Genomic DNA, 12,592 nt, shown 5'->3' with positions numbered 1-12,592 from the left:
CCAGTACATTTTCAGGGCTATGAAAAAATTGGGACACAAATTTGCAGTACTCAGCGCAGCATTTATGGAAATGTCTGATTTGCTGTGAACTGTAAATTCTAAACAATGATAAGTGGAATTGCTGCTATAATTATCTTTCTGTAGGGAACATTTCTAACTTGAAATATAAAGCCTGCCTATTAAATAACGTTTATCAGGAATGTTTCCTTAGGCATGCTTTTCAGAATTGTATTTTATTTTTATCTTGAGCAAGATCTGACTCTGCACCATTTGTGTTAGAGACAGGGAGAATAACTAGAACAGGCAAATGCCTCATAGGCAACAGGAAAGCCAGTGGAGAGATGAAAGATGAGCTTCCAGCAGCTGCAAAAAGGATATACACTTCAAGGGTGCCCCATAAGCCTTATAAAGCAATAAAGGAAGGAAAACAACATTATGAAGGGTCCTAACAGTCATAAAATTCCAAAAATGGCAAGGATTGCTTTCATTATATAACGTGTTCGTTAAAGCTTTAAATAATGAAATAAACTCTTGACACTGAGAATGGAAACCTTCACTGTTCAACCGGCCTCTGTTTACTTTACAATAATCCAGGCCATAAACGTAGTGCCGCCGAAATCCCTCGTTCTAGGGGAGCTCCGGGATGCCCAGGGACCACACAGCCCCTCAGTTTTCAAGGAGCGGGGTCTCCAGCAGCACGCCCGGCTCCTGGCACGCTGCCACACCGCTGGCAGCCACCGCCGCTCCTCAGCCCGGCCAAACCGGAGAGAGTCTGAGTCAGAAAATCCCTGGGATTGTTTTAATTGGTTTAAATTAGGTGTTTCGGGGTTCCTTTTTGGGGAGGGTTTTTTTTTGGGGGGGGGAGGTTTTTTGCTTTTTTCTTTCTTTTGAAGCCCAGGAGTGTTTTGGGTATTGGAAAAAATGTGCTGAAGGCTTTGATGGGATGAGAAAGTCTTGGGAAACTCATTAAGGGGATCTCCAGGGATTCAAGGTGGAGATACTCAAAAATGTCTCCTACATAAAATTATTTACTGCTCACATACTTGTTTAAAAATGTAGAATTTGAATTAAAATTTGGCAGGCTATACAGCAGATACTTAATTTGGCTATCAAAAGAATGGTAAGGAAGTATTCATTTTGAACAGGAATACTTTCAAAACTCAGATGATCTTACATCTCTTATTTAAGCCATGTTAAAATAGTTTACCTTGTCTGTTAATTGAATAATCTGTTTAAATATTTTTTCCTGAATTAGAACCCTCTTTAGAAAACATAAGCTTCCCCATGTACACATGGAGCACTCTTCCTTATCTGCCACTGAAATTCAGCCATTTTCTGCTTTGCTTGCAACAAACAGGAACAAAATGTATCCTTGGGGAAAAAAGAGATAATTTGGCTATGAGTGGGTAAAATACTCATTGAAGCCTTTAAGCTACAGCATACTCCCTTTAAAAGCATTTGAGCAGTTCTGTAATTTATGGCACTGGTTGCACTGCAAGTGTGGGATCCCAATAATTTTTCTGCCCACTGCCATAGTTTACCAATTTGTTTCCTCATCCTAGTTCTGAGTAGTTTTCTGAGCTGCTGCTGTGGTTAAACATCATTTTTGAAAGACATTAGAAAAGAAAATGACTTGTGATATATTTTTTTTCATGTACATGTTACATGAGATATATTCGTGCAGTTTTGATATCTCTGTACTTGCACCATCCAAAATGAAATCCTTTGTGTCTTGGCATATTTTTAGGAGACCAGACAGGGAGACTGTCTGCATCATGAGTGGGAGAAGTAAATGACTCACAGTTCTCTTTATGAGGAGCTTTGTTTCATTCAAATCCCTCTTGCCAAGATGCTGACACTGAATTTGAGTCATCAGCAATAAACAAGTCGTACAGAAAATTGAATCTTTAGAGGGCAGAAAATCATGGGCTAAGGAAAGACACTCACTGGTGAGCTCTCTGTTAGTCTGTGCTTGAGAAGAGTTATTGATTGCATTATTTCCCGTGGTGGATTTTTCCATAAGTGCCTCAAACTAATTCAAACTCCCAGCCTGAAATTTCATTTTGAAACATGCATGTGTAGTGAAAACTACAGCATTGATCAGCCTTTGAGATCACGGAATGCAAAATTGAGTTTTCACTGCACCAATCAAGGTGATTTGGTCCCTGGTTTTGTCAAGAGCTTTTTACCTGTTCTGTATCCTAAAGGGCTGAGATCATTAATAATTGCTGGTGTCTTCCAGGAAAAAGGAAAGATTTGGTGAAATTATCTTGTATTGGGTTTTGTTTAAGATTTTTTCCCCTGTAGAATGCTATAACCTTGAATAAATGTACTTCATATATCATAGTAGCAGTTCATCAGGATTGGACATGTTTGTTTTCAGGAAGTGATACTAGACCAGCTAATAGATATTTCAATTGAAAATGAAACTTCTGTACTATATGAACTGTAAGAATTTTGTGTTCATGAAAGTAGCACAGCACCTTATTTATCTTGGTACCAGTGTTTCTAACCATACTCAGCTTTTAAAGTGCAAATGCTTTCAAGAGGGATAGTAATGCACAGGCACTAAAAAGTCAATATTAATTACAAAATATGCCTTTTTTAATTTTCATTTTAAGGTGTGATATAATATAGTACGTCACATATAAATGGATAGAGCTGACTCTCAGACAGGCCAGAAAAGGAGTAGGATAATGGGAACAACTTCAAAATTTACAGGCATTTCTTACTCCTCAAAGTGTCTTGTACAACATGGAACATCCCAAGGGGCTCTACTACCTAATGTTACATTCTTACCATGACAAGTGTGTGTGTGCTGTGGTTATGTTGCTCAGACCAGTCTGCCCCAGGTTTAGACCATCATCTTTGTAACAAGGCAGAAATCCATCATTGTTGAAGGAAAGAGAAAAATTCAGTAAATTTTTCAAATAAAACACAGGGTATAATGCAAGCAGTAACAGTTGTGATGAGCATAGTTGAATGAACTTACACTACAGTGCAGCTTTGCTAAATATAGCTACAGAATACTTGTCTGCGGGTGCTGGTGTCAGAGGGCATTGCCCTCCACAACCTGGGAAGCTGCAGAAACCGGGACACAAATCACAAATGAAAGAGATGGCAGTAGGACAACAGACTGCCAGAGCCCTGGTCCTGTACTCAGCTTGACTGGGCAACCTTCCTCCTTGGAGGGGTGGATGGTCTTTCGTTTGTGCTGTCCCTTTCATTGCAAAAGTGGAATTTTCCCTTTTTCCCTGGAGAGACTGTGGAATCCAGACTAAAAAATAAGAAATGAGCTTGTTTTGTTGAAAGAGGGTCAATGCCTGTTGTTCAGCAGTCCTTAACAACCAATTTTAAATACAGATGGAGGAAAAATCAGGGTGAAATTTGCTCACTGTTAGTGAGCTCAGGTCTCTCAGACTTGTGCTTTGCTCTGCCCCTCTGACCCTCAGACACAGTACCCCTGAGGGTATACACCTGTGGCCTCCCATGGTGGAAACCTGTCAAATCACCAGTGAACGTGAGGAGGAAAAGAGAACATGTCCAGAGGAAAAAACCTGAAGAGTGCTGATGTAAACAGGAGGCAGAGATCAGGGTGCAGTGAAGTGAATGCAGCCTGGGAGGAAGAGAGCAAGGAGGATGGGGGGGCTGAGGTCCAGCATTGGGATGAAGTTGAGAAGCAGCAGAGCTGGACAGAGCACTTGGGAGCAGAGCTACGGCCAGGGAATGGGGCAAGAGCCATGGGAGGAGACAGGCAGACAGAACAGTGGTCTGCGGAGAGCTGCTAAATGGAGGTTTCCCTTTTCAGCTACCCAACATTATGTGATAGCGTCTTGTCCCAGGGAGACCCATCCCCAGAGTGCCCTGCAGCCATGTGCTGCTTCTGCTCCTGCACATCCTTAATGCTGTGCTCCTGTCATCACTCCATTCATGATGTGGCCATTTTACTTTATCCCACTGACAACCTTGTCCACTGCTCATTCCAGCCTGCCTCCCAGAGTAGCTCTGTACCCTTGGAAATGCCACTCAAAAGCAGGCAGAGGTGTTGTGAGAAGAAAGCTAGAGAGTGATGCAACAAGGAGATCTAAATTTGCAGGGCCTTTGAAGAGGGTATTCTTGTTGTGGGTAGAAAACCTAACACATCCTGTCTGCTCAAAGGACATTGTGATGAGACCATTTTCCCTCTTCGGGTCTGCTGGCTTTTCAAGAGGAAAAGGTACCACAAATCCTCTATTCTCAGGAAAAGGATGTATTGTTTTTGTAATCCTGTTGATACTCCCTAAAAGCCAAGCCTAAATTCAGTATTGCACTGTGAAAGAACATGAGCTAGGTGGATCTCACTGAAAAGGGGCTTGCTACTCAGATGATGATTGTAAAATTATTGTGTTCATTTGCAGGAGAAGGAAGGGTATAGACTAAAGGTCTTAATATTGTGTTGAGAAGACTGAGAGAATGGTGATTTATGATGAGCAGTTTAAGCTCACTTAACTTTTGGTGAGCTGAATTTAGTTTATTAGGAGCTTACACAATGAGTTCAACATAGATTTGAAATGCAATAGTTTTGTACATGACATAATAAAAATATAATGGTTAATGATGGAATTGTTTCTAATCTGAAATAGTCTACCTGAAAAAATACAAATGAATACCAATACCATTAATGCTGATCAGCAAACCATGGTAGTTCCCTAGAGTTCCTTCCACCTCAAAATGGTGATAGTGATGCTAAAATTAAAGTTGTGGTGATTTTATATTTTGCTTTTGCATGTTTTTTTATTTGGTTACCTGGGCAATGATGGACATGAGTATAGAAGTTGTAGTGATAATTTCAAATTAATTTGCTGTTTGCTCCTGGAAGTTGAAATATCTTAATATTAAATTGTCTCAGAACCTCATTTTATTGGTGATTTTTTGCTGGAATCAGTGGTCTGGGGAAGAAGGGGTCACTCTTATTTCTGCTCAGAATAATTGTTTTATGGTGAACTTCAAAAGAGTGAGTCTGGATACAGATTCGAATAAAAACTTGCGATTGACAAGAGATGACACTTGATTTTTATCTTTCCCACTTTGGTGTAAAGAAATTGCTTGTTCTTTCTATTAAGAACAATATAGGTTGAAGAAACTTAGCATGGGAATGGGTGCTGGTTACATGAAGAATGTCTGGAATTTATAGCTTGAGGTATAGATTTGCACGTGTATGTACTACCATGTGTGTGGAAGAGGAACCAATAGTTAAGCACCTGTTGTTAACAGTGTGTCTAAAATGGCATTGCCAACTTGCACATACCACAGTGGAGCTGTGGTTCTCCTTAGGATATCTCCATTCTCCTTAAAGAGCAATAGTAAAATAAGAAAACAAAATTTTTACTCAAATTAAGATGTGTCTGGAATGTGTGAGAATTCAATGTTGATGAGCACAGGAAGTCAATAGTAATTTGTTTAACAACAGTTTAAAAGAAAAAATTGTTAATATTTTGTAACTTTCAAATAGAAACAAACATATGGTTACAGTCTGGTTTGTGAGAAGCTAATGATTACAATGGAGAGGAAGCTTCTTTCACTAGTTTGAACACATGCCAGAAGTGTTCAAAATGGGAAGAAATGTGCTTGAGGAGTCAGTGGGTTTGAACTTTAAGGCTTAGGACCTCTTGCCAAGTCTGTCACTTCTTCCCTGTGTAAATATGGAAATGCTATCATTTGAAGTGCTTCACTCTCTCTTTCCTCACTTAAAAACAAAGATAGTTTAGCTGACTTCTTTTGTAGAGCAGTGTGAGATATGGTAGTGAAGAGGATAGGTGTTATTTTAAGCATTGTTTTTTTACCCAGGGGTGAGAGGTTGTCTCAGGACACTGGCCGAGAGGTTTGGAGAATTTTGCCTCCGTATTGCTTACTGGAACAATTGCCAAGAAAAGGTGTTTCAGCAAGGAGCAACATTTGAAGATGTTTTTGTGTAGTTATTGATTTCAGAGCAGTCCACAGGAAGGTCTATCTAGGCATTGATGCTAATTTAGCATCCATTTACCAGAGCAGCTGGGATTGAAATGAGTGTGTCGTTCTCTTGGCAAATGGTGTCCTGAGGTAGAAGTGGAGCATAGGGATGGAAAAGCACAAACAGGCACCTGTTGCTGTATCTAGCTGGACATTGCTGCCAAGGCTCTTCATCTCTTTGTGGTTTCCACCCTTCTAAGCCCTCAAACGTAAGAGTCCGGTGTTGCAACTGTACTTTAGCTGCATGATGAATCTCACAATAGCAGAGAGGCTTATTGAAAGAGCAGGACATTGTGTTACTTAAAAAATTCTTATAACTGTAAAACTGACACACTTTTTAGTGTCTGAAGTAGCTTGTATTGAACACAAGCATATACACATGTATTAAATTCAATATCCAGCTCCAGAGCCAGGACTCTATCTCAGTTTTGGCACCAAACCTGTGCTGACCTCTATTAGGCTATAAGTAAATGTTTTGTTCTATGCGACTAATTAGCCAAAGTTTTCTATAAGAAAACTTCTACAGAAAAGTATTTTTTAATCTTTAGATTAAAAAAAAAACCCAGTTACCTGGGGAAGCTGGAGTAACAGTGATCTGTCATTTTAGTAGAATTTAGGAAATACAAACATTTGTCTCCAACATTTTTTTTTGATCTTTAAGTGGAAAGCCAGACAAAGAGTCTTTATGGTATTATTTTCTAGTGGATATGTAGTAATTTGTTTTGTTTTGATTTTGTTCCTTCAGTACTGCTGAAATTAGCTAAAACATTTATATTGCAGAAATGATATAGCAACAGTTTCAAGTCTTTTGTGCCTTACATGCTTGATTAGAAAAATTCCATTAATGATAGAAAATGCTAATCAGTTATGTGTTTTGCCAGCCACTAAAGGCCCATGCATTCTATATAATTCATTGTTTATTAACCTAATGAAGGTCATTGTAGCTTTTGAAAGCTTGTGCGACAGCACATCAAAATGGTTTTAAAACTCTGCTGCTGGACTTTGGTGCTGGAATAAGTCAAGGCTGGGTGTTTACTTGTCAGAATGGCTCTGGTGTGAATTAAGATTTTCTGGGTGGAACAATCATACTGTGCTATTCATTTGTTCATTATAATTGTCCTGAAGGACAAACAGTGCAGTGGTGGCTAAGCTGATGGTGCTGCCATTAAGCAGCTAGGCACTGTCTTTATCCACATCTTATTGATTTTCCTTTTCTTTTCTTGACAGGTGACATCACACAGAAAGGATATGAAAAGAAGAGATCAAAATTAATTGGGGCCTACTTGCCACAGCCTCCCGGTACGTATATCTGTGCTTGCGATATATGAAGATGTCAAGTGTACTGATAGTTGCCACTGTAAAACCTGCATCTCTGAAGAAATATATGTGGCAGAAACAAAGCTATTGTTATGCAGAATAAGCTTATTCCATCCATTTTATGTGTATTTTCATATATATGTCTGATTTGATGTGTGTGTACATTTTTTACATACGTTGGTGTGGGTTTGGCAGTTATGTCTGGAAAATTAAATCAGCCTAGGCTTGTTAGAGAGGCATTGTTTGTTGGAAGGAATGGAAGAATACATAGGAAAACGTGATGTCCCAACTCATTTGCATCTCAGCCAAGTGAAGTTTTCTAACAGAGATATACACAAGAGTGGAGGAGAACCTTGGATCTTTGTACCTTCCTCCATTTCTGGATTTCCTATCCAAGTCTCACTTTTGAAGACACTTAGAGAGACCAGCAACATCCCTAGAGTTTGGCTTCTTCTATGATGTGTGAGCAACTGACCTTTCACTCATACCTGGTTTCAGCATTGAGGGATGGGCTGCATGTCCTTGCCCAAAAGGTGTAAAAATATCTTCAAACTATATTTAATAATGTATTTATTTCATATGTATGTATAAGAACTTTCAGAGTACTTTCACTCTTCTGAGGCACTGGATCATGAAGTTCAGTACATTGTTGTAGGTATTGGTGTGGACCTCTGTTCTGTCTTGGCCTCAGTGGAGCGTGCCCACACTCTTCTGGCATCTCACTGACCTTACAGAGGCTCCACTTGTGCTTAGCTATCCCCTTATCTCTGTTTTTCTTGCAGGCCTTGGAACTAGTTTCCTCCTCCTTATTTTACAAAATCCATCCTTTATGGTGGAATTGATGGGGTTTTATTTAAACTGTTCACGTGTGAAGGCACTGCCTTGTTCACTTCTTCAGGTTCATATATGTTGTCTAGCTCCATAGCAGAATGCTGGTTTTGTGCCTTTGGATTTCACTTGGTCTGCTCCAATGGTGGGAACTCCACAGAAGAGATCAGTGTTATAAGCACCTCTGCTTTCTCAAGTGATACAGTCTGGTTTGAGGGCGTCTGTGACATTTCCGAACTATTGGGAGCCACTAGAGAATGAAACAAATAAAATCAACAGAATTACAATACCAGAGGTGCAGTTTATTAAATTTCTGGGTATTTATTGGTCTGGCCAGACTATCAGACATGCAGTAGTCTTCACAGTTTGTTCTCATGAGACCTTATATTTACTGAGTTGTGGAGAGACACAGTAATCCTCAACCCAGCAGTGCTTGGTATCAGTATTTGTTCATTAGATTAGTTGTGACTTTTGTTTCTTCATACAAGCAAATAAAGCTGTTTCTCCAGAAAGCTCATAGTCTTCTGGTCAAACTGTATCCATGGCTATAACTAATGGGAAATCATCATGCATGTAATGATGAAAGAGAGAACATGGACAACCCTCACAGATTTACCCGTTCAAGGTCTCTTTTGTGATACTAAAGTTTTTCAGTGTAAGGGATCGCTGTAAGCTCGTTCTATAATGGGATCCATTCAATAATTTGAAGAGGCCATGGCTGATGATGTAGCTGATTTAGGGCTGTTTTAAAAATGGGATAAAATGGTGTGAACATTTTCTGCTCAACCACTTTTCAGAAAATCCCACACTGGTAATGTGGGATATGGATAAGTGAAGGAAGATTATAAAAGTTCAAGAGGAAAAGTAATGCTCAATTGTTTAGCTGATGGCTAAACGAATTACTTTATTATAGTGGAAGACACTGCTTCTACTCTATTAAAGTATTTCCCTCCAGAAGCGGATATTATTTGTGCTTGGGTCTTTGCTGTCTTTGTATTTTTGTTTGTTTTGTTGTGTGACATTTTGGACAAAACTTGAAAAAGTTCCATTTTTTATTCTCCTTCTAAGACTTTACTCATCCAAATGGCTTGAGGTCCCTGTTTACTAGGAAGAGGGAGATGAATCCTTTCCAAGAAGAAATCGGATAACAAAACAGATGCTACCTTTTGTAAGCCTCTGTTAATATCTCACCAATCTCATCGTCGCCAATTAGTGGTTTTTTGGGGGGGTTTTTGGTAAACTGTTTTGATGGGTAATGCAAGAATTTACAAGCTTTGACGGACTTGGATCTTGCTACTTAGAGGAAACAGAGATTTTAAAGATATTTTAAAACAGGATGGAAATGGACAGAACTCTTTCGCTGGGGTTGGAGTCTTTGGGAAAGAGCAGGGATTTGCATTCTGTGACAGCGTTCAACGAACTAAAGGAAATCCAAAGGCAGTTCCCCTGTGTTGGGACATCCAGTCCTCTCGCTGCACCTTTGCTAACACTCCTAACGCCCATGTTGGCAGAGTGGAACATTGCCCCACGTTGGCTCCGTGAGTGTCCTGTGGTGTCTGTGCGTGCGTGTGCGTGTGTGCTCTACTGCATGGGGGCAGCAGCTCCATTCGTTGCTGTAACAAATGTAAAAAAACTAAACGTGAATTAATTAGTTTTTTTCGACTTGTTACAGCAGCGAATGGAGCTGCCGCGGTACGGTGTAGACTGCAACACAGTGAAGGAGCTGCCAGAAGAATGCTCCGCACTGCCAACATTGGTGTCTGTGACATCCGGGAAGCGGCCGCTAGAGAGAGAGCAGCCAGCACAGCAGGAAACCGGCCTCTCTTTTATTTTCGTTTTGGTGAGCACGATGAATGTATCTTTTCCAGTCCATATCTGTATATAACTGTGCCTCATCTGGAAGCCTCTCGTAGACACCTACAACAGTATGATAGACTTGGGGCAGCCAGTTGCAAGGCAGGACAACCAAAGGACAACAACTGGGAGGCCGTTGCGGACTTTTGTCTGCCTAAAAGTGAAGTGATGGGAAGGGAGGAGGAATAGCTCTTCTTAGTAACATTTTAACATATTAGTACTTCTCCTGTTTCCATACCATGGATACTTTGGTGGAGGTTTCATACAAGCAGCTGGTGAAACACAGGAAGGCATGTGTTTCTCATTCCCTTTTTGGCATTGCCTTTTTACAGGGCTCTGAACGGGTCCAAGCTCACCAGATTTTTGAGGAAACTGTAAAAATCTAAGCATCCCTAATTCTGTGCTGTTTTCAAGTAGAGATCACCTGAGCTCTGCTCACATCCAAACCATTCAGGAGCAGACTGACTTTTAAGAACAGGCATCAGACTGGTATTGCAGACTGGAGAAAGAACATTGTGCAGGGCTACATCTCTGCACTGAGGACTGGCAAGGCATGACCCCAGCCATGCCTGCATAACTATCCCCTTCCCAGGTACCCATCCTGCCTTCTGTGAAGACCTGTGGGTAGTGCCAGGCATTCTGCTCTTACTCCTAGCATTTGTAGCAAGGCCACAGAGGATTCACAGCCCCTGAAGACACACGATTTTCTCTTGAGAACCATCTGGGCTCATGGAGGACATCACACTCTTGTGTGTGTGCTTGTCCATTCTTGCACAGGGAGTCCACATGTGGTGTAAGAGATGGCTGGAGTGAAGAGAATATTTGCAGTTCTGTCAGGGCAAGACATATCTGTGAAAGCATTTTCTATTTCAGAAACTCTTCCCCACTCATTTGCAAACCAATTTGCTGAACAAGTATGAAGGGAGATCCATATTGGATTCTGACTATGTTTGTATTTCTCCTCCTATGTGAGGTGGCTCTAAGTCAGGTCCCCTCAGTCTGACATGATTCGTTTCTTCTGCACAAGATTTTTGCAAAATGGGAATGATTAAGTGTAGATTGCAATTTCAGGTTCAACAGTATTAATGATATGAAACCATGTAAGTGCTAAATGTAGGCAGTGAAGGGTTGGCTATAGACATACATAAGCACACATACCTCTAATGGTCGCTTTGTCATTTTAGAAAGGGAGTGCTGTTACTCTTCAGGAATGGGATTAGTGAAAGGTAAACCTGGGCAACCAGGTGATTGATACTCCTTCAGGTGATGTAGTTCACTCTTAGGCTCCCTGTTTCTGACAGGACAATCCCAGAGAGCATATTGTCACATATGCTGTACAGCAAAGATGCAGTGAGTCTGACATACAAGGGATATGTGTGTCACACGAGGGATGTGCTGGCTCCGCTGCACTTCTGCAGGCTGACTCCACAGTGCATGCACAGTAGGTCTGACACATCCAGATGCTGCACAGACTGCACATATGCAAAGGACATTTGTACTGTTCCAGCTGGGCTGTCGAGCATCCAGAAATCCGGAACGGATGTGCCGCATTTGGCAGTGTTAATGGGAGAAGGGGTAGGGGGAACCCCCTTTTTCTTTCCCATTAAATCTCCACCTGCTTTAAGTCAGGGAGACAAAAGTACAGCTTTGTTTCCTCAAAATACATTCTCAGGGTGTCAGTTTTAGCTGGAGATGTTCTGTGCCCAGGGAAGTTTTTCTTTTCTTAGAGTGCCTGTGTGTCAGACATCTAGAAAGCATACTGAATTCAGACCTTTATATCTGTACATATATCCCACTCCCTCTTGTGCAGTGACCTTTCTCTTATTGCCTCTGTAGAGAAACCATGACAGCTGAAAGAATAACCACTTAAACAGACATTTATTTTAGAATAACTTTCTGAAGATTGTCTTGATTCAATCAGTCAGTTCTGGGCAAAATAATGTGGACAGCTGCATGCACACTATGAAAAGAAACCCTCCCTAGAAGAAAAATAACTAAATTACCTGTGTTCCCCATAAGGTGTGTTTTTCCCCAATTTGCTTCCAGTCTTTTGTCAGGAAATTTGATTATTCATTCACAGAACAGAGACAATGTTGTTATCAATTAAGCTTTGCTTCTAACAGCTTAGACATGGGTGGTTCATTCTCTCTTAATCAAGTGCTGTGTCTACACTAGATTGCTTTCTGTAATTTCCTATCATTGGTACCACCAGTGTAGCTCTATTTGTAGTGTAACCATGTAGACCAGTCATCAGTGCTTTATTTATTATGGCTAATAAATCTGTGAGATGCAGTGTTTAAAAGGCACCTGCTGCTCCTTTCACAGGCCTAGAGACAGATCACTGCATCTCCTGCTGGTGGAGCCCCAACAGCACCAGCTCGGGGACATTTCAAGCTACACAGTGCAGAGAAGATAATACATTTGCACAGAAGATCCCTTTACATCCCAAAAACCCCAGTTTTCTGTAGAATTACAGGAACCGATTTCCATAGCCTCTGTCATTAGCATGGCACATATGTTAATATTTATCTGTAATATGTACATAGATTTGCATACTGTTCTGTGTATATACAGGCATGCATTTGCTTTCAGCTATTCCTACTGA

At 40.7% G+C, this 12,592-nt stretch overlaps 1 protein-coding gene across 5 annotated transcripts in view; it reads left to right on the top strand.

Moving 5' to 3' along the window:
• Nucleotides 1-12,592, top strand: part of DIP2C (disco interacting protein 2 homolog C) — a 304,530-nt gene that overhangs the window by 156,173 nt on the left and 135,765 nt on the right. For 3 of the 5 annotated variants that reach the window (XM_071559893.1, XM_071559892.1, XM_071559894.1), the window contains exons 2-3: nucleotides 7,216-7,287; nucleotides 9,806-9,973. In XM_071559893.1, the coding sequence (XP_071415994.1) occupies nucleotides 7,216-7,287; nucleotides 9,806-9,973 (240 nt within the window). The remainder of the gene's footprint in view (nucleotides 1-7,215; nucleotides 7,288-9,805; nucleotides 9,974-12,592) is intronic. The other 2 variants (XM_071559895.1, XM_071559896.1) reach the window with 1 other exon arrangement.

This window comes from Pithys albifrons, chromosome 7 (assembly GCF_047495875.1).
Source record: "Pithys albifrons albifrons isolate INPA30051 chromosome 7, PitAlb_v1, whole genome shotgun sequence".
NCBI classification, from domain to species: Eukaryota; Metazoa; Chordata; class Aves; order Passeriformes; family Thamnophilidae; genus Pithys; species Pithys albifrons.
Note: the sequence above shows the minus strand (reverse complement) of the source record. Positions and strands in the feature narration are given on the sequence as shown.